A 23335-nucleotide genomic window follows, 5' to 3' on the forward strand; every position below is an offset into this window, starting at 1 on the left:
TTTCCCCATCAATACCCAACTATCTGTACAGGACAGTACAACTAACCCACCCATTGCTCAATCACTCTAATGCCTCAATGACCAAGGACTGCTGGCTCTGTCTCCACGGCTGCTGCCACTTATGAGGCCACATCTCTTCTGCCACAGGCATGGGCCCACACTAATCTCACTTACCAACCCCACATACAGGATGGGTCTCCGTTTATGCACACTAGCCTCTGGGAGATGCAACCTCCTTTCCTCCTTGGAGTTTTCCCCTCACTGATGCTATACAAAAGAGTAAATCTCCAGCCCAAAGAACACAGCTTCTACAAACTGGATAAATATGATTAAAAAAAACCTGATAAATATCACTCCTTATAAAGGCACAAATAAGCCTATAGATTGCCCAATAGCCACTAATACTGATCAAACTTTCCAAGCTCCTCTCCATATTCAGCCTATGTCCTCTGGGTTGATACTCAGACACCTAGCTCCCCACCAGTGGAATTTCACATTAATCCTGCCAGCCTCCACTGGTCATATTAGTCACTGAGTAATTCAAGATTCCCCCATTCAGTCAACCAATCCACTTCTCATCCCTGCCAAGATTATTACTGCTCTATTGATTAACAAACACTCTGGATTCTGTAATGGCTGTCATCTCCCATGTGCAAGTATATATCCATGGAATGCCTGCCTTCAGTTTCCCATCCAGTCTGACTTCCTCCTTATGGCTACCTTTGATCATTCCCCCAAATGGTTGATGATAGACACTAAGAAGTTTTTCCTTCACTGGGAGAACTGGACCATGGGTGTCCATGAAATTCCTGAAGTCAGAGAGCCTTTTCAACCACTAATGGGCACTGTCTTAATTATTTTTCTTGTTGCTGAAAAAAAAATACCTGACACCCAAAGTTAAAGAAGGAAATATTTATTTGGCTCAGTTTGTAGAGGTTTTAGTCCATAATCAGCTGGCTCCAAGGCAGGGTAGCACATGGCAGAAGGGCAACAGTTCATGGCAGCCAGGGCAATGAAAGACAGCAAAAGCCACTGGGGAGAAAGAGAGAGACAAGAGAGAGAGAGAGACAGAGACAGAGACAGAGAGACAGAAAGAAAGGACAGGCTTGTCCTTTCTGTCCTTATATGCAGGCTATCCACCCTAGAGCAGGTGTAGCATTCACATCCTTAATCCCAAAACCCTTAATCCCAGCATTAGACTATGAATCAATTGAAAACTCTAGATTCAGTCACTTCCAAAAAGCCCATTCCCCATGACTGCATGAGGCTTTCGGGGGACATCCAGACACAAATCATGACAGGCACTGTCCCTCTGGCATATTGAATGTTTGAGATAATGAAGACAAAATTTCAAATATCTCTTTGGCATTCAGAATCAATTGTTTATCTACTCAAGGTGTCTTCTTCCTCTGTAGACCTTGACCTATCTGTGCCTCCCCACCAACTGCACTGGAACACGTATATTGGTATATCTTATTCCAAAAAATAGACATAGTGACATGCCTTTGTTGAGCAGACTGATGGGAACCCCAAGATCAAGGACAAGCTGTGTCCCAGCTGCGTGGGTGCACACACACCTTTGGCAGGTGAACCAACTGGAACCCCTGAGATGCAGGACAGCCAGTTCCAGGCACGCAGAGTAATCAGCAAGACCAGCAATGTGAAAGTGTCTAAGGAGTCAGCAGTTGGGCTGCAGAGAACTCCACCAACAGAAGATCTGTCCCAACCCTCACATCCAGCAGCCAAGATCAGCTCCATATTCAGCACAATTCCTTCGGCAAACTTGGCTGGAGTACACAGCACATTTCTGGGATCTGACATGGACACTATCACAGAACTGTAAACACCAGAGGCATTTTACTACTTTTATTTTTTCTTGTTTGTCTGATTGGCTACTCCTTCCCTGTTTGGTTGGATGTCATCTTGTTCTGTCTTGCATTTTGTGGTTATTTTTGTTTTTGGATTTTTTCTCTCTCTTTTCTTGGGGACACTTTCTTTCTTTCTTTTCTTCCCTTCTTTTTAATTTGCCTTTTCTTTTTTCCATCTTTTTCTACTGTTTAGGCTTCTTACCTATCTTTTTCATTCTTTTCTATTAATCCACACTTTTTCTTCAACTACTTTTTGATTTTAAACTTTCAAGTGAGAAAACATTGTCTCTTCCCTCTCTGATTGTTCTTTCACATTCTATTTCAGTCTTTCCCTCCCATGTCCTCCAATTTCACAAAACTTGGGTGATCATCATTTGACCTCCAACCTTGACTCTAATACATTTGACCTCATTCATCACTTTATGCTGTCGCCTACCCATATTAACACCCCTGCCCCATAAAAAGGGTAAAACCACTCTACTAAAGGGAAAAATCATTTCATACAAGTACATGGTATATGTTTAATTTTGTTATATAACTTTAGAATTTGCTCCTATGGTTGGAGGTAGCAGGTTAATAGTTACAATAGTTTGTCAGCAGTTAAATTGCTCTTGAAACTATTGTTATTACAAACTGTACTACTATAGTCAGGATGTCATACATATTATAATCAATGTTTCTTCCCTATATGAAAACACTGTAATTGTATGGAGTCATAATCACTACAACCCAGTACCAAAGGATTAGGTGCTGAGCCAAATAGTAACTTTGCATTGTTTACAAATTGGAAAGGTAGGTTCTTGAGATAGCTATAGAGAACCACCTATGTCTAGAGGACATCCCTACTTTTATAGGTAAATAGATGCAACTGGAGACCATACTCATAAGTGAAATAAGACTTTATAAGCATCATATTTTTTCCCTGGTGTGAGAAATTGGAAGCATATATAAGGTCTAAAATGTAGAATAGATATTGTGAAATAGGAAGAAATTGTTTAAAAGGAAAAAGGAACTAGGATGGGGAAATGGGAAAGGAAGGGAAGAGTGAGAGAAATGCAAATTAGCTATACTGTTAGGGTCTCTTAGTTCACTGAAAAGGAAGCCGCATGCTAATATCAATTGGAGAATTTTTATGCTCATATCATGTACTCTGAGAAACTACTTTGAAGGTGACAATATGCAATGTATTAACAATTGTTACACTCCTATTATTTTGTTATGAAATTCCGTTTATTCAATAAAATAAAAAAAAATTTAAAAGAATGCAGCAGAAGAGGACTTAAATAATCAAGTGGATAAGATGACTTGTTCTATACATAGCAGTCAACCTCTTTCTTCAGCCACCCTGTCATTGCCCAATGGGCTCATAAACAGAGTGACCATGGTGGCAGAGATGGAGGTTATGCATGGGCTCAGCAACACGGACTCCAACTCACCAAGGCACCAAGGCTGGACTAGTTACATCCACTGCTGAATGGTCAATATGCCAGCAGCAAAGACAACACTGAGTCCCCTGATGTGGCACCATTCCCCCTGGCTGATCAGCCTGTTACCTGGTGGCAGGTTTATTATATTAGACCACTTCCGTCATGGAAAGAACTGTGCTTTGCCCTTAGTCACAGAAATACATATTCTGGATATGGATTTGCCTTCCCTGTGTATAATGCTTCTGCCAAAACTACCATCTGTGGACCCAGAATGCATTATCCACCATCATGGAATTCCACACAGCATTACCTCTGACCAAGAAACAAATTTTATGGCCAAAGAAATGAGGTAGTGTGCTCATGCTCATAGAATTTAATTTTACCATGTTCTTCACCATCCAGAAGCAACTAGATTGATAGAAAGGTGGAATGGTCTTTTGAAGACCGAGTTATAATACCAGCTAGATGGCAATATGTAGCTTGCAGGGCTAGGTTCTTCACAGGCTGTATATGCTTTGAATCAACATCTACTATATGGTCCTGTGTCTCCCATAGTCATAATTCATAAGTCCAAGAACCATGGGGCAGAAGCGGAAGTTGTACCAATCACCATTACCACCAGTGACCCACTAACAAAAGTTTGCTTCCTGTGCCTTTGACCTTATGCTGTGTGCTTATCAGGTATTTTTTGGCTTAGAAGTGTTAGTTCTAGAGAGGGGCAGGCTGGTACCAGGAAGCACAATGATTCCATTGAACTGGAAGCTGAGACTTCCTGCTGGTCATTTTGGTCTCCTCATATCTCTGAGGAAACAAAATAAAAAGGGAGCCACAGTGTTGGCAAGGGTCAGGTACCCTGACTATGAAGGGGAAATTGGGCTATTACTCCTCATTGGAGTTAAGGAAGAATATGATTGAATTGCAAAGGATGCTTTAAGGGACCTCCTTGTTATACCATGCCCTGATATTAAAGTTACTTGGGCTATTACTCCTCAATGGAGTTAAGGAAGAATATGATTGAAGTGCAAAGGATGCTTTAAGGGACCTCCTTGTTATACCATGCCCTGATATTAAAGTCAGTAGGAAACTACAACAAGCCAATCCAGGGAGAATGACAAATGGTCCAGAAACTTCAGGTCCAGGAATGAAGGTATGGGTTTCCCCACCAGGGAAAGAACTAAGAACTGCTGAGGCACTTGCTGAATGCCAAGGGAATTCAAGATGCGTAGTAGAAGTTAGTTTTAAATACCAGCTACAACCCTGTGATCAGCTACAGAAACAACTGTAATAGTAATAGATTTTTCCTAGTATGCTTCCAGTGTAATATGTTGACAGACTTACTACCGGTTCTTTAGTTTTGTTAAGCCTGATATAATGTTCAATTTATGAAATGTTAAGAATAAGCATTACCCAAAAAAACTTATCTTCTGTGGAGGGAATATGTTTCCTTTTCTACACAGGATAGTTATGACATGTTATGTGTGATTATAAACTTCTATTTATTATCTGCAGACTATGGTTTAAAGGAATGTGTGGATGACAAGAGGTGGATTGTGGTGATTGAAAGATTGTGCCAACTTGAGTAAGAAATGCCCAACTACATTGGCTCCGCATAGTTCTGGGTGTGGAAAACGCACTCTAGGGAAGAATGTTGCCAGAATGGTATAAAAGGGAAATGAAGGAAGACTTGCTTCTTTTTCTGGGCTGAGATCTAGTCTTTGTCTTCATCTTGGACACTGTCTCCTTGCTTCTAGCACAGATTCTTCAGGCTCCAGCACTGAGTGCTCGGCCTTTCATCAAGCACCCTTTGGCCATTTGGTACAAACTCAGGTGGGACACTATAGTGAATTCCAGGTTTTTCCTTGATCCTTTGGGTCCAAGTACTCAAACAGACTTTTCATATCTGACTCTGTGGGTGGCCATTTTAAGCCAATCTTGTAAATTCTTATATATATTTTATATTAAATGTTTCTTTAGTAAGCACTCACTGATATATTGAAGAAGCATTTAGTATACTCAAACTAATAAGTATTATAGCTAAACCCTTGCTACATTAACATGTTTATCATCTTTATGTCAACCTGTAGCCAAGGAAAATAATCTAACATACAGCCTGTTTCATAACACAATATAAAATATCACATATAATGTGTTAAATACAGTACACTAAAGAGTACTTTTTGTTTACAATTTTTATCCAGTGATTGACAGAGCAGGGCTCACTGCTGCTGCCCAACAGCAGGAGTATTTCTGCTGTAAGCATCAGTATGCATGCATCACTGAAATATGATGGCTTTAACTACTTGCGGAAGATATCCACAAGACAAACAGCTACATTGAATGGAATAAATATTTTTAATCTTTTGAATACTCCCTACATTTTCATAGTAGTTGAACTTGTTTACATTCCCATCAACAATGTGGACTGATTTCTTTTCCCCCTGCAGCTTCATGAACATTTTTTAAAAGTTCTTAATGACAGATGCTCTTTCTGCAATAATATGCTGTTTAAATTTGCTCTTCTCTAATGCCAAAAAAGCTGAGCACTTTTTCAGATATTTTTTGGCAATTTGTACTTCTGAAAAGTGGATATTCCATTTACATTGCCTTGTTTTTCAACTGGGTCTTTTATTTTGAGATGCCTAATTTTTGAGGTTCTTTATATATTTCAGATATTCATCCTCTGAGGAGCAGCTAGTAAATTTTTTTCACATTCCAAATGTTACTTCTTCACTCTGTTGTTTGTTCAATATATGTGCAGAAGTTTTAAATTTTTATATAATCCCATTTGTTATCATCCAACTTATTTTTTATGAAAATGCCAGTAACAGTATGAAGAAAACTAATTCTTTCATGTCTCTATATTCAGAACATGGAATGTTGGGCTTATTTATCTTTTTTAGTTTATGGTTTGGTCTATGATGCAGGCTTATATACAATATAAGACTACTATACAGATATTACCATGAAAAGAATATATTCTGAGTAACAAAATCATTATTCACAATAGCAATATTTTTCTATCCCATCCTAGGTTTATGTTAACTTAAATTTATTCCTTTCCTTAAATTTAAAATGCAAATATAAAGAAAAGTATTAAATAGTTTGCTAAGACTAGTCAAGCTACCCCCCCACACACACACACACTGACTTCAAAGCCATTATCATAGTGTTTTAGCCTCTCTTGATGCTGGGACTGCAGAAATGCACCAAAACATCTGACTTGGACTTTTATACGTAAAATGAGAAGAGGACAAACACTGACATGTAATGTTTATATTGAAATAATTTTGATACTCTGGAATAAATCTAGGAGTACTAAAACACTGAGATACATCTTCAGATGTACATGTGTGTTTTGAGATAGGGTCTCACTGATTTGCCCATGTAGCCCCAATTTTGTTTTCCTCTCATCTCTGCCTCCTGACTGGGTGGAATTATAGGCATGGATCACCAGAAACAGCAAGATTTTCTGTTCATGGTAAAATGATGAAAGAGTAAATGCGCTCAGGATAAAATGCCTTGTATTTTCAACATTCCATCACTGGCTAGATTAGTAGCAACAATATAGACTATATATCTTCCTGGAGACTGTAAGAAGCAGAAGCGAGCTGCAGAGAAGTTCAATACATGCTATAGGTTAGTAGTGGTGAACCTATGGCATGCATGTCACAGTGGGCATGCAAAGCCCTCTCTGCCAGCACCCAAGTCAAGTTGCCCAAGCAGCCAAGCATTCAGGTTTAATTAAAATGTTGGCATTTTGCAATGAATAAGTGGGTTTTGGATTACAGTTTAGGTACTAGGTCTCTAAAAGGTTTCCCATCACTGTTCTGGGGTGTAAAAAGTTGAGATTCTATTCTGTACTCTATTACATTCCAGAAATTACAAAATCTTTCAGGTATAAAGTAGACATAATTTTAGATGGTACTACCCAATTGGTAATTTATATGTCTGAGCATGATTGAGGGTGGAGAAAGCTATATAATATTCACTGCATTATGGGTTTTTAATTCATTGTGTGCTTATATTTTCACATTAACATAGGTTTATAAAATTACCCCATCAGAAATAGAGCAGTTTTGTTTTTAAAAATACTGTATAAAACATGTTTCATTGCTAAATTTATTATTTCCTATTATTTATTTATTTTTGGTTTTATTTTGAGGCAGTCTCACTATGTGTTTCTGGATGGTTTTGAACTCACTAAGTAGTCCAGATTGGCCTCAGAATCCCAGCGATCCTCCTCCCTCAGCCTCTTGAGTGCTGGGATTACAAGTGTGTGCCACCATACCCAGCTTCAATATTAAAAAGAAAGGCAAAATACTAGTCAAGGAGACCAACTGGCCCTCATGCTCATAACTTGATTTTATGTGTTTAAAAGTATTTATCGTATACCTCAAACATCAGACAGTGCTATGCACAGATAATGAGAAAGGACATTGAATAAATTTAGCCGTAAAATTGGTAAAACAGAACACAATCTGAATCACGCATTGGTAAATTTCCTCTTTTTACTAAACTGACCATTTCTTTTCCTTCATGACATTATTTCACTTTAAAAAGCAATAATGATTACCAAAGGCAATGGCACTCACAATAGCAGAGAATAAAGGAATTTGCCTCATGACAACCAAAAACAATCATTCTCCCCTAAACAACTCCACTGTTGACAAAATTCCTTTGAAAATATTGTTACCAGTAAATCATACCATTATTTATACTTTTTAGAGAGATTTATTACTACAATTCATGATATCCTTTTGGAGACATGTTATGGTCCCGGTGATCTGTGGTAATCAGAATTTCACAGCAGTATAGTTTATTTTTTGGTACAAGTAGTGGAAAAATTGCCACAAAATTAAAAACCATCACAATATGCATAAAAAGTAAAATTTTGATGCTAAGGAAACATAAAATTTTAGGTAAATGGTAATACTGCCTCAAACATGAAAGCAAAATAGTCAAAATTATGTACTAGATATACCATTATGTTGGGATAATGCAGGTATCTTGCCAGGATATGAAAATAATGTTTTGCTACTTTACAAGTTGTATGAAAACAATTAATCTTTGTCAAAAACACATGTTCACAAGTTTCTCTCTCTCTCTCTGGGTCAATATATAAATATATATTACTATATCAATTTCAAACATATTTTTGTTACACCAAATATGAAATATATACACCAACAATTTAAGTCAAAGCTAGTGAGAATTCCAACAAATAAAAAATAATTAACAAAATTTACTTTTTAGTGGTTTATACTTTCCAATTGTAAAAACAAAATAAAAACTAACCCTATTTGAAAATGAAAAATGCATTTTTATCCACCCTGTTTAATTAAAAGACACTATGTATTAAGCTCAAAAACACTGAGTTACAAAAATATATAATTAGGTCAACTCACTTTTTTATAGTAAAGAATACAGATACATAGTGCAGATATTTACAAGCGATTTACTGAAAAACACAAAATGAGTATGCTCCCGTCTGGGAGTATATTTTCTAGAAAATGTTCTGGTTTCTCCCCATTGTGATTTCCTTCATGTGTTTGATATTGTGTCAGCTGAGGTTTTTCCCACATTTCTTACAGTTACTCCCCAGTGTGACTCCTTTTATGTCTGCAAAATGGAGAGCTTGCAGCAAATCTTTTCCCACACTGCCCACATACATAGGGTTTTTCCCCAGTGTGACTTCTTTCATGTATTTTACAATACTTGTGTGTACTGAATGCTTTTCCACATTGCTTACATACATAGGGTTTCTCCCCAGTGTGAATTCTTTCATGTATTTTACAATAACTGTGTGTACTAAAAGCTTTCCCACACTGCTTACATACATAGGGTTTCTCCCCAGTGTGACTTCTTTCATGTATTTTATAATAACTGTGTGTAGTGAAAGCTTTCCCACATTGCTTACATACATAGGGTTTCTCACCAGTGTGATTTCTTTCATGTAGTTTATAATAACTGGGTGCAGTGAATGCCTTCCCACACTGTTTACATACATAGGGTTTTTCACCAGTGTGGATTCTTGTATGTCTACGAAATGAGGACTTAGTAGCAAATCCTTTTCCACAGTCCTTACATATATAGGGTTTCTCACCTGTGTGAGTTCTTTCATGTATTTGACAATACTTGTGTGTAGTGAATGCTTTCCCACACTGCTTGCACACATAAGGTTTCTCCCCTGTGTGACTTCTTTCATGAATTCTACAATATTTGTATGTAGTGAATGCTTTCCCACATTGTTTGCACAAATAAGGTTTCTCCCCTGTGTGACTTCTTTCATGTATTTTATAATAACTATGTGTGCTAAATGCTTTCCCACATTCCTTACATACATAGGGCTTCTCCCCAGTGTGAGTTATTTTATGTCTACAAAATGAGGACCGATTAGAAAATCCTTTTCCACACTGCTTACATACATAGGGTTTTTCCTCAGTGTGACTTCTTTCATGTATTTTACAATAACTGTGTCTGCTGAATGTTTTCCCACATTGTTTACATGCATAGGGTTTCTCCCCAGTGTGAATACTTTCATGTATTTGACAGTGACTGTGTGTTCTGAAAGCTTTCCCACAGTGCTTACATACATAGGGCTTCTCCCCAGTGTGACTGCTTTCATGTCTTCGGCAATTACTGAGCTTCATGAATGCTTTTCCACATTGCTTACATACATAGGGTTTCTCACCAGTGTGAGTTCTTTTATGACTATACAATGAGAACTTAGTGCTGAATCCTTTCTCACATTGCTTACATTTGTAGGATTTTTCACCTGTGTGAGTACTTTCATGTATTTTACAATAACTATGTGTACTGAAGCCTTTCCCACATTGCTTACACACATAAGGTTTCTCCCCAGTGTGACTTCTTTCATGTATTTTACAATAACTATGTGTAGTGAATGCTTTCCCACAATGCTTACATACATAGGGTTTCTCCCCAGTGTGATTTCTTTCATGTATTTTACAATAACCCTGTGTAGTGAATGCTTTCCCACATTGCTTACACACATAGGGTTTCTCCCCAGTGTGAATTCTTTGATGTATTTTACAATAACTTTGTGTAGTGAATGCCTTCCCACATTGCTTACATACATAGGGTTTCTCACCTGTGTGATTTCTTTCATGTATTTTACAATTACTCTGTGTAGTGAATGCTTTCCCACACTGCTTACACACATAGGGTTTCTCCCCAGTATGACTTCTTTCATGTATTTTACAATAACTGAGTATAGTGAATGCTTTCCCACATTGCTTACATAAATAGGATTTCTCCACAGTGTGATTTCTTTCATGTATTTTACAGTAACTCTGTGTGGTGAATGCTTTCCCACATTGCTTACACACATAGGGTTTCTCCACAGTGTGATTTCTTTCATGTATTTTACAATAACTTTGCGTAGTGAATGCTTTCCCACATTGCTGACATATGTAAGGTTTCTCCCTCATGTGACTTTTTTCATGTATTTTACAATAACTCTGTGTAGTGAATGCTTTTCCACATTGCTTACATACATAGGGTTTCTCCACAGTGTGAATTCTTTTATGACTATCAAAGGAAAAATGATTAGCTAATGCTTTCACATGTTCCTTAGATATGTAAGACTTCCATCTATCATGTCTTCTTCCATGTACTTGAATATAGTATGAAGAAATAAAAGTTTTCCCACATTGTTTGTTGATATGTAGATCATTCTCACTGGGATTTCTTTCATGGATTTGTACACCATTGGGTGTGTTGGAAACTTTCAGACTTTTTTTACGTACAAAGGTCTTCTCTTCAGAGTGAGTTCTTCCACGAAGATCAGTGTAAGCTTTCCCATGTTGTTCATATTCATAGAGTTTCTCTCCAGTCTTTCCTCTTGTATGCTTCTGAAAGGACTGGAAATCACTGCTTTTTCCATCTTCATCACACTGGTATAGCTTCTCTCCAAATCCCAAATACTCATATGGTTTCAGTCCAACGTGAGCTATGATGGGCACAGTTAGTGATAAACGCTCAATCAAAGGCTTTCTATAAGCAAGGCTTTCACCTGTTTTTAAAGCAGCTTGTTGCATATCCACATTGGCATCTGGAGTCCAAAGGAATATTTCTTCTTGCTGAGTCCAAGTTTTATATTGATAGCATTGCTTTACCTCTTCACTTCTGTGAAGAAAAAAAAAATATATCAATCACAATGAAAAGGGTCTCCATATTAGTAATTTATAAGGACAAGCTTTGGTTTGATGCCTGCTAAGAAATTTTAATAGTGAAATGACTGAATGCCCTAGAAGATGCCTTCAAAACACACATTCCCAAAAGGACAGTATTCATTTGGGAATTTTTTTTGCTGGTATATGTTTGCAATACATAAGTTCTATTTTCATTTTAGGGGACTGGTACATATGTATATCACATATTGACCATTTTATATACTTTTCTCCTACTGTTTCCCACTTCTCCCCTTACTCTGACCATTTCCGTCTCCAAACAGTCGCATTCTGTCTTGTATCACTTCTCCCTTATTTTACTCCCTAATTTACATGTTTATTGCTCATATAAGAGAAAACGTGATAATTGATTTTCTGTGTCTGACTTAGTTCAGACATTATGGAATGGAGTCTCATTCATTTTTTTGGCAAATCAAATAATACGATTCTGCTTTATGGCTGAATATATAGCACATTTTTTTTTTAGTACTCAGAATTAAATGCAGGTCTTAGCATGAAATTACATCTTCATTCTTCTTTTGAGAGGAATTCTCATTGACTGTTAATTTATTCAGGCTGAACTTCAAGTTGTATTCCTGCTAACTCAGCTTCCTAGAGTGCTGGGATTACCAGAATGCATTGCCATGTTGTTTACCCCACATTTTCTTTATCCATGCATTCAATAATGTTCACCTAGGCCATTTCCAGAGTTTAGCTAGTGTTCATACCCATGCATACCCTGATTTTGCATATACTGCTTTGAGCATGGGTGTGCAGTATCACTAAAATATGATAATCTTAAATCCTTTCAGTATATACTATTGGGCATATACCTGGATAAAATGGACCTTCTATTTTCACTTTTTGAGAAATCTTTATATTGATTATCATATCATAATTGTTCCATTTTAGAGTCCCACCAACTATGTATGAGGGTGCCTTCTAAGAATTTTAAAACATGAAAGAACTCAATTCTCTGGAGGATGTTTTCAAAACATATATTATTAGAAAACTAGCACTCATTTCCATTTTGAATACTGCTTCCAGGTTAGCAATTTTTTAGATAATGAACATCTCATATTCACATACATACATACATAAACACAGTAGATATCCTAAAGATGAGTTTCTGTCAAAATTCAAAATTTATTCTTTTCACATATGCCTATATACAATACCTAAATGCAATTTCATACATTCCATGTTGCTCATGAAAGAACATTTTTATACTAATATTATCAGATAGCACCACTTATGGCATAATATCAGTACTACCTCAGTTTCCTATATTGGAGTATTTCTGTATTCAGTTATTAGATTATACATAATCAGCCTGCATGCATCTCTGGAGAACTTTTGTGGGATTAAGTAAATTTGAACATGACTTCATTTATATAGTTTCCTTGTAATATTTCTGTTCACACAGTGACTCATGAGGAATATTCCTTTTCTGTATGAGTGTAAATTACCTTAGATTTCTTGAGAAGTTTTTATACTTTTCTTCAATTTGCCAGCTGTCCCAAGTTCTTCCTGAATTGTAGACATAGAAATATAAAGATGTATTATTATATAAAAATTAGTAGATTCCAGTTAGATTCATGGGATAATGTAACCAAGCCTGAGATATTCTTAAAAATGTTTTTCCATTCTATTTAATGAAACTGCACAATGAGCAAGAACCAATGCTCTTGGTATAAATGAGAAAATGATATCACCCTTACCTATAGCAGTCACATTTATAAGTGTTTCCCACATCACATCACTGTAGAGCTTCTTTTGGGATGAATTAAGCAAAGCCCACTCCTCCACGCTGAAGTTCACAGCCACATCCTCAAAGGTCAGTGTTTCCTATATAATCACACATATGTTCACTGAAGGAACATTGACAGTCATAGCCTGAGATATCTCAACTCCTCTCATAAAAAGCAAATTAAGGCTTCAAATATTAATTCTATGTATTATATATATATATATATATAAAAAACACATATGGGCATATATATTACATATATAATATTACATATATAATACATGTATTATATATATTACACATATGGGCATATATATATACATTACATATATGGGCATATATATATATTACACATATGGGCATCTGAGGATGAATATACACTTCTCAGATGAAGTACAAACAGCAAATAAATACATGAAAAAGTGTTCAACATCACTAGTCATCTAAGAGATTCAAATTAAAACAACACTGAGAGTCCATCTCACTCCAGACTCCAGCAAGAATGGCTATTATCAAGAAATCAACCAATAACAAATACTGGAAAGGCTGTAGGGGAAAAAGAACCACTGTTGGTGGGAGTGTACACTTGTGCAACTACTGTGGAAATCAGTGTGGAGGTTTCTCAAAAAGCTAGGACTAGAGGTTCCATTTGACCGAGCTATCATTCTTGTAATCTTCCCAAAAGAATTAAAATCATTACACCATAGTAACATATGCACACCCACATTTACAGCAGCACAGTTTGTAACAGCTAGATCTTGGAAATAACCCAAAGGTCCATCAATCTACAAATGGATAAAGAAGATGTTTTTAACACAACTACTTAGCCATAAATAAGGATAAAGTTGAGACATTTCTAGCTAAATGGATGCACCTAGAGACCATACTCTTAAGTGAAATAAATCAGACACACATGTATAAATATCACATTGTTTCTCTGGTGTCAAAAACTGAAAATGTAAAGAAAGACTAAAACGCATAATAGGTATTGTGAAATAGAAAGAAAATGTTCAAATGGGAAGAGGTACAAGGTGGGTAGGGAGAAGGGGAAGGCATTTTTCCCGTTGTTCTGATCCTTTTCCCTAAGATGAAAGTGACAGGACTGTTGACCTTGTAGGTTGGGCTCTGCAAAGAGTCTCCTTAAGATATTTCAGAAATTGTGTTGGAATTACTGACAACAGCCCAGCCAGAGAACTTGGCCAAACACAGTGAAGAAGACTGCCTCCATGGAAAAGGCAATCTGCTGGCCCTCAGCAAAGAGATACAGGAAGACAGAGACAATGAGGACTGAATGGCCTACGAGACCACACCCATGTTGGGTAAGATCTCTTCTCCATAAAGGCCCAAGAAGGAAAATGTGTCAGAGAAAATCATGAATTATTTTAGACTCACACAAGGCAAGATAGAAAATTACTGTACTATTGTCACTATAATTGCCATAACTGAACACATCTCAAGTTAAACACTTCCACAGTATGACTCAGAGTCACAGAAACAGAAAAATACATAGTGGGCATAGACCATAACCATGAGCTAGAACTGAGTGTAGTGCAAGGTGAAGAACAAGAACATCTGGTTAGCCCAGGACACACAAGCAATACGAAAGTGTAGGCCCAACAGGTTGACAACCTTTGATAATGACCCTGAACACAATTTCAGAGAAGGAAAATGCAGACAAAAAGAAGTGTATGGATGTATGGTATCTGCATTCGGTACAGGCAGTACCCTAATGAGCAGATTTTCCAGCAATGTGAACAGGTTCAACAGCAGTTACAGCAGTAAGAGAGCTGGCTGGAGCTGCCATGAGAAATCCCTGAAGCCAAACAGAATAACCTGAGAAAATGTTCAACAAGCATGGCTATTGTATTTATTGAGATCTAAAACAGAATGAAGAGAAAATGGTAAAAAGTTAGGTGTGACACAGATCAAATAGCACCTAATAACTGTATGTGTGTCATTGAAGAACTTGCTAGGCATTACACCATCTTTCTTTTTTCATTCAATTACAATGGCCTTAAAAGTCACTGTGGTGTAAGTGAAAAATGAGACCAATATATTAAGTTCTTAAGCCAGATTTGTGCAGCTAATTTGGTTTTGTCAATACTGACTGCAAGGAAAGACAATCCCTCTCACTGAGGGTTCATTCTTGGAAACACATATTTGATTTGAGTGTTTTATAAAATGTATTCTCTGAGAGTGAGAGAATACATTTTCATTACTTAAATGTTTTGATTTATGTTTTTCTTTTTTTTTCTTTTAAAACTAAAAGGAGGAAAACATTAACAGACAGACAACATTTTACAAAATAGCAAAAGAACAGTACAGACAATATGGAGATTCAAACAAAGTGGTGGGAAATTAACAATGCTTGTTGTGTTACATATTGATATCTTCAAAGTGGTTTCTCATGAAAACAGATAGAGACATGTAATATTGATCAACCAAGGACTCATTGGCAGTTTCTTTCAGCAAAGAAATAGAAGACAGTTATTTTTAATCTGTATATTGAGCATCCCATCCAGACATTTTAATTCCTGCTGAATAAAAAATGAAGGGAGACAGGAGTGATGCTACATAGCTGGAAACCCAGCTTCTAGGAAGATTAAAGCCAGGGGATCATAACATGAAGGACAAAATAGGCAACTTAGCAGGAGTTTGAGTTGGCATGCGACTAGCATACAATTGCAAATATATTATATAATTTCTCTGAAAACTCAAGTAGTAAACAGCACATCTTCACTCAGATAGAAATAGTCCTATCTCAATCAATATACATATGTATGTGGTTGTAATGGCAAATTCAGCCTGAGTCAAAAATGCAATTAAAACTTGCTAATTCTAATGGTCTTAGAAACATACAGACAATAGGTATTAGATATATTTAGACTGTTTATAAAACAATAAATGAATATTTTCCCCAAAAATAAACACATTAACAAAAAAATTCTGTTAGGGCATATGAAATTTCCTTCAATTACAAAGTATAAAGTATTACATAGACTGTAATGCAGAAGCTTTTGAAATAATAGGCAAGCTACAAATTTACAATTCTGTTTGTTTTCTTTTCTTGCTGGAGGGAAAGAATATGGACTTCAGTCACACTGAGCACTTAGATTTGATGATGTAATACACTATGAATTCTGTAAAATATATGCTTAATACAACTATATTTATAGTACCAATAAAACAAACACAAATTTAACAAATAGCTACTAGAAAACCTGAAAAACAACACTGTCATTTGTTGTCAGTGTATCACTAACAGATGATAGTGTTGGTTTTCAAACCTTGAATTAAAAAAGTAGGGAGAGATATCCTTTCCCATTGTTAGGAACATCCTATTCAATTACACTTATTTAAGCCTGAAACTCAGACAATGCTTAGACACGCTAAATTTATAAGAAATATCAAAAAAATACATTTGCTTTAAACAAACTGAGGTTTAACAATGTGGGCAGTACAAATCAAAAGTGAGATGTAATTCTTCAGTCCTTTTGGATGGTAACCTGCTCAGTTTATTTGCCAAGTGAATTACACTCCAGGTAAAGTGAAGAAATGTACAAAATAAGAAAATAAAACATGGAAAAGATATAAGAAAATCTAGGAGTAAGGAAACCTTCAAAAACACAATTGCAAGGCCACACATATCAAGGTGACTTTTAAAAGATATAAAAAGTAAGCTAGGATTTCTGCTCAGCAAAGAAAATACTTTATGAAATTAACATGTAGATAGAAAAATTATGAGAAGGTATGTTGAAGGTATGTTGATTGACAAAGAAATACCCAGAACAAAAAGAAGATTTTATTTTTTTAAAAAAGAGAATACTCATCACAAATATGAGAATATCACATAAGCAGATAATTTACAGAAGGGTTTACAGAAAAAATGAAAAAGAATGCATAGAGGCATGAAAGAGAAAAAAATGAAAAGAAGCATTAAATTTCACTTTGAATCCATGACACTCATCAAATTAGAAAAAGTCTAGTGTTGGTTGGGTATGGAAAAACAGAAACTATTGCCTACTGGTGGTAGGTGGATGATGTATATCAAATTTTAAGTGGATACACACTCTGTGTACCAGCAAATAGGTTCCAAGTATCCATGGCATTTTCTCAACTCTGCTTCTAGGGCAGCAAGAAAGACAGTGTTTATTGTGGCATTTATATCAGTGACAGAACTACAGAACACTCCTCTCTGGTAACTGTGGAAGGCAAATAAGATGTGGACACAAACAGTGGAGACCTTGTCAGAAGTTAAATGCGTATACAGCAATGCAAATAAATCTGGAATATAACAGTGAGTAAATTAAGTAAAATACAGGATGAACTCTCTAACACACTCCTATTTGGGTGCACTAAACTACATACATAAAATACTAAATAACTCATGTACTTTACTGAATACAGTACACTGTAAATCACTGGTTGCTCACCATTGGCATCCTGTGTCTGACGAGCAGTGACTCATTACTGCTATCCACCATCATAAGGAAATATTGTATGATGTACCATTAGTGTGAAAAATGAATGAATTTCAAAATTAAAACTCAGATTTGCAGTAAATAACTTTTCTTTTTCTATTCACTGCTAGAGCCTTAACTCAGGGCCTTATGCACATTAGACAAGTTAGTTTACAGTGGAGGTACATCCCAAAACATTTATTTCACATTGAAATAGTCTTGCTCAGTTATCCAAGTTGGGCTTGGTGCCGCATTACTCCTGTCTCAGTCTCCCAAGTGGCTGCCATTAAAGGTGTGCACCACCACACCTCAGGAATGTTTGCTTAACCCAAGCACTGAAATTTTGGTGAATCATGGTGATTTCAGAAGCCTTATCTTATTTTAAAGGGAATTGAAAAAAAAAAGAAAAATAGCAAAATGCCAACAACATAGACAAAATCAAAGCAAAGCAAAAACAATAAGAATGATACAGGGTTTCAGAACAAAATGATAAGGATTAACAGTGGTTGTTATATGACATATTTTTATCTTCATCGGAGTTGGTCAGATTACCAGATGTAAGAATGCAAGATTAATCGAATCTTAAACCAGCGAGGCAGCACATGTCTGTCATCCCAAGTCGAAGAGGTGGAAACAGTATCAAAAGTTCTTCCCAGCCTGAGCAACTTAGTAAGTCTTGGTCTCAAGAATTAAATAAATAAATAAATAAATAAATAAATATTGGGGGGGTATGTAGCTTGAGCAAAATTCCTCAGTGCAGTCCTTGTACAATAAAAAGCATCAAACACACCTGCGCAGCTTGTGTATCCAGTGGAAATCCCTTCTCATTCTAACTCAGTGATGATCTTCACCGTTTTTAAACCTACAAGACCAGCTTTCAAATTTCTAATTTTGTCTCAAAACTGAGTACATGAGCTGATCATTAGTTAGACAAGAAATATTTATGTTACAAACTTCCCCTCCTTTCTTTAAGCCTGTGACCTTTGACCCATTCTCAGACCAAGCCACCAGACAATCCTTCATTTACTGTCACACTAACAACAATCAGCCTTCAACAGAGGGAGATTACTGTTGTAGTTGCTGATTTTTGCCACCCTCCAAAATCCCCTGCTCTCCCATTTCCATTTTATTCCCCTTTACTCTTGCCTATTCAAAAAAATCATTCTATTCCTGTTCATTCTTAGGCCCACAAACCTTAACTACGGGAATTTACCCCTCCTTCAGTACTTGTTTTATACAAAGCCCATGTCGATCGGTGTTTCAATTTTTAAAAAGATGTCTGGAAACAGTCCAAGGACTACAGCAATTATTTTAGAGATGACACCTCTTTCCCTTTCCACTCATAGTAACATTCCATATCTACATCCCTTGTAGATACCCCAGTTGAATGCTTCCCACTGTGGGTTTATCAGGCAGCCGCTACAAGGAGTCATTCATAGCGGGAATACTTTCCCTTCCTTTGGTAATACATTAACATTCCCTTCATTTTTCTCAGCATTCTAAAAATCCATGGAAAGCCTCATTTAAATAGTCTAATTGCAAACAACATTTTATTTAGTTACCTTATAAATAAGGCACCTAGCTAGGGAAAGGGCTTGAGATAAAATTAGTCACTTTAACAAGATTTAAAATGAGACTAGACAATCGCCTAAGACTTTGGACAAAGAATGAACTTTCTGCACAACAAGAAATGCAGCCAGCCTCCCACCTGAAAGGAGTTGCAGCCGCTCTCTACTAAGCTCCCAAGTTTCCAGGAACTTAAAATACAGAAAATAACCAGTTTTTCTTTAAAATCCAGTTTCCTTTAAACCCTGCATGCTAAGGAAGTGGGTTAGAAAGCCTGAATTCAAAGAGGTTGTTTTGGGTTTGGGGATATTAGTCAGTGGCATAAGCGCCTGCTTAACAAGCGCAAGGTCGTGAGTTCGATCCCCAGAACCACAAAAACAAACAAAAAACCAAAGTGGTTGTTTTAAATACAGAGCCACCTGTGATAAATGGCCACTAAAAAACTGAGCAATTACTGTGCTCTGCTTACTGTACTTCTAAGAGTAGCCACATGGCCACCTACTCGGGATGCTTCCTGAAAATTAGGGCGCTGTTTTTTTTTTTTCCCATAAAATCTCCCCGAACATCCTCTTGGTTCGTGACCAAAGTATTCCTCAATACTGTGAGGCCACGAGTTCTGTTCATGCGGTATAATCTTTCTGCGTAGACGTCTCGCGTAAATAAAGTGATAATTTTTTCCATTCCTGAGAATGGAATCCTGGGTTTCTCCAAAGCCCCTGCTCTCCGCAGACTGGTGGAGATACAGCTGTCCCTGGGGCCACCCAAGAAGACATTCTGAGCTGGCAGTGTCACGGTGGGGACAGGACGCTGGGGACCCAGAGCCGTTCCAGCCCGAGCGAAGGGAAAAAGGGACAGATGATAACGCCGCACCAAACACTTGGAAGACCTCGGAGTCTGGCGCTAAGCAGGGAGGGTGTAAGTTGCCACAGCTGGTTCTGGCCACTTCCAGAACTCACCCGATTCCATCCCCTTCCCAGCTCCCGTCCCACAACGTCACCATTGCGTGGCTCGAGGGTCTCCCAGGATCCTTCAAATGCAGCCTGAAGCCAGTAGAAGTTACAGAAAAGGGTGGTCTAGTCAGCTGGGGACTGTCAGCAATGCATTGAAGGTGTACCCTTGGCGCCATGACACAGGAAGAGCCCTCCTCCCTCAGCCTACCTGATTGGATAGTTCGTTCATACAGCCTGCCCCTCCATCGCTGATTGGCTCCTGCTCCTTTGGCTGAGGCTGAGCTGACTGACAAGAGAAACCTTTACAGAAATATGTGGAGCTCAAATGATAGATTGTAACCAGGAATTTCTGGACCAGTCTCTCTCTGTGATGTCAATCTCACCTCACCTGAGGAATACTTTTCATTTTGAAGGCTTTACTTCTGACTTGTCAGAGTTGCCCTGGTTTTCTTAATGAACTCAGTTGACTCTACCTGAAAATGGGTCGCAATTGTGTTGAGAAGATTTCAGGGTCAATGTCTTAAGTAAGAATCAATTCTCTGATGTCAGAAAAATCAGTCCAGTCCAGGTCAGGACAAAATGGAATAGGAGGCCCTGCTTTGGGGAATGAGGCAGTAGGCTTCAGTGCCAAGATTTTCTCACAATCTACTCATTTTCAACCAAGAAAATGGATATAGGGCCCCCAGAGAGGAATGCAATTATTGTGTAAATGAGTAAATTAGAGGGTTGTTTTTGTTTTTTTTTTTCCCCCGGGGTACCGGGAATCAAACTTACAACCTTGCACTTGCCAGGCAGGCACTGTACTGCTGAGCTAAATCCCCAGCCCCAGCAAATTAGAGTTAAATACCAGTATTCTGTAAGAGTAAAGATGAAAAAAAAATCAAAAATTCTAGTTCCCTCAGACAAGTACCATAGCTTATCCAGGGTCATAAAGACATGTAAATTCTGAAAATAAACATAGCACCGGGCATGAGGGCCAGAATGATTGCTGAAGCAGAGTCCTACACTTGAAGCACTTGATCTCTTCCTGGGGATGATGCCGGGATAAAAAGTACTATACACTGTAAGTTTCCAATGCCCTACAGTTTCCCACCACCCCACTTTTATGTTGAAATTCGCTACCTTTTAAAATTAATATTCCTAGAGGGGAAATATTAGATAGAGTACATTATACACTTTTTTAATAACTTGTTTGTTTAGAGAGATGTACAGAATATTAGTAAAGCACACTTCTAGGTGTGTCTGGTGTAGCCATGATAGTGTGACCTTGGGGCCCCCGTCCCTTTCCTCTCAGGCGCTCTCCTTGCTTTCTCATTCCGGGCTCTCATAAAGGAATTATCCTTTTGTTCATTTGTACTTCCCATGATGTTTCTTCGCTAAAAGCAGTCAAACAAGACCACAATGTCTGACATAATGAGACAAAATAAACCTTTTCTCTTCAGTTTTATATGTCAGGTATTTTCCCCTGTAAAAATAGCAACAACAAAAACACTAATACAAATCATGGCAGGTAACCTTTTTTTCTTATTTTATGGGAAAAATTAAAAGAAAATTTCATGACATAATAATAGAATAACAGTAGTTAATATATTACATATTATTATCTTTAAAGTAGTTAGAGTATAAAATATGGGCATAAAAAATTCTTCAATTCATATTAATACAAAGCTGCTATTTTAATGAACTAAGAGACACTAGTAGTATAACTAACTTGAATTTTTTCCTTTTTCTTTCCTTCCTTTCCCCTTCCCCCAATCCCAATTCTTTTTTCTTCTTGAATAATTTCTAACCATTTCTCAATATCTATTGTACATTTTAGACCTTATTTACTCTTTCAGTTTCTCACATCAGGGAGATAATATAATGTTTACACGTGAGTCTGATTTATTTCACTTATGAGGTTTTGAGTTGCATCAATTTACTTATAAAAGTCTCAAGTTTATCCTTCTTTATGGCTGAATAATACTCGATTGTACAACCTCTTTATCATTTCCTCAATTGATAGGCATTTGGATTGTTTCCAAGATTCAGCTATTATAAATAGTGCAGCTATAAACATAGGTGCACATATATCACTGTAATATGATGTTTTTAATTCTACTGGGAATATACCCAAAAAGGGAATAGCAGGATTGAATGGAAACTCTAACCCTAGCTTCTGGAGGAATCTCCATAATGATTTCCACAGTAGTTGCACCACTCTACACTCACCAACAATGGACAAGGGTTTCCCTCAGCCCGTCTAACATTTGTTATTGGTTGATTCCTTGATGATAGCCATCTTTCTGGGGTGAGATGGAATGTCAGTGTTGTTTTAACTTGCATTTCTCAGATGACAAAAGGTGTTGAACATTTTTTCATATATTTACTTGCCATTTGTATTTCTTCCTCTGAGAAGTATGTACTCATTTTGGGTGCCCAGTTTTGGACTGGGTCTTTGAATTCAGGGGGTCTGAAGTTTTTCACTTCTTTATGTTTTCTAGATAAAAGTCCTTTGTCTAAGGGAAAATTGGTTAAATTTTTTTCCCACACTGTGCGTTGTCTTTTCACTCTGTTAGTGACATCTTTTGATGTACAGAGGTTTTTAATAAGATGGGGCCAAACAGCTGGTGTTACCAGTTGTTGATTCTCTGGCTTATTTCCCATGCAGTCTGGGTTGGGTTCATGAAGTCTCTGTCTACCCCTATGTCTTTATGATTTCTATCTACTTTCTCTTCCAGTAGATTTAGTGTTTCTGTTTCAATATCTGTATTTGTACCAGGAATCAAATTCAGCACCTTGTGCTTACCAGGCAGCACTGTGCCATGGAGCTATATAAGGATGCTGTTTTAATACTTAGACCTTTGATCCATTTTAGTGCACGATGATAGATATTGGGCTAGTTTTAGTCTTGAGCATATAGAAAGCCAGTTTTTCCAGCACTATTATAAAAAGGCTACATTTCTTTCAGTAAACATGTTTGGCCCCTTTGTCAAAGATAAGGTAGCAGAGTGTGTTTGTAGTTGTCTCTTCATCTTCTACTCTGTTCCACTCATCCTCAGGTCTGTCTTTTTTTTTTTTTTTTTGCCAATACAATGCTTATTTTATCACAGTAGCTTTGTAGTATAATTTTAAGTCAGAGA

At 37.1% G+C, this 23335-nt stretch overlaps 1 protein-coding gene across 2 annotated transcripts; it reads right to left on the reverse strand.

Moving 5' to 3' along the window:
* Positions 1-8010: 8010 nt before the first annotated feature.
* LOC102023050 (zinc finger protein 709-like) lies at positions 8011-20390 on the reverse strand. 2 transcript variants are annotated; one of them, XM_005405519.2, is made up of 4 exons: positions 20261-20390; positions 13209-13335; positions 12957-13017; positions 8011-11443 (listed from the first exon to the last, which is right to left on the reverse strand). In XM_005405519.2, exons 1-4 carry the CDS (start codon positions 20387-20389, stop codon positions 8887-8889), a joined length of 2874 nt encoding a protein of 957 aa, XP_005405576.2. In that variant the 5' UTR covers position 20390; the 3' UTR covers positions 8011-8886. The 2 variants fall into 2 exon arrangements, with proteins under 2 accessions (XP_005405576.2, XP_005405577.1); XM_005405520.2 differs by having other exon boundaries at positions 20220-20352.
* Between the last annotated feature and the right edge of the window lie 2945 nt (positions 20391-23335).

The sequence above is a fragment of the Chinchilla lanigera genome, unplaced genomic scaffold (assembly GCF_000276665.1).
Source record: "Chinchilla lanigera isolate Chin_1 unplaced genomic scaffold, ChiLan1.0 scaffold00093, whole genome shotgun sequence".
In the NCBI taxonomy this organism is placed as follows: Eukaryota; Metazoa; Chordata; class Mammalia; order Rodentia; family Chinchillidae; genus Chinchilla; species Chinchilla lanigera.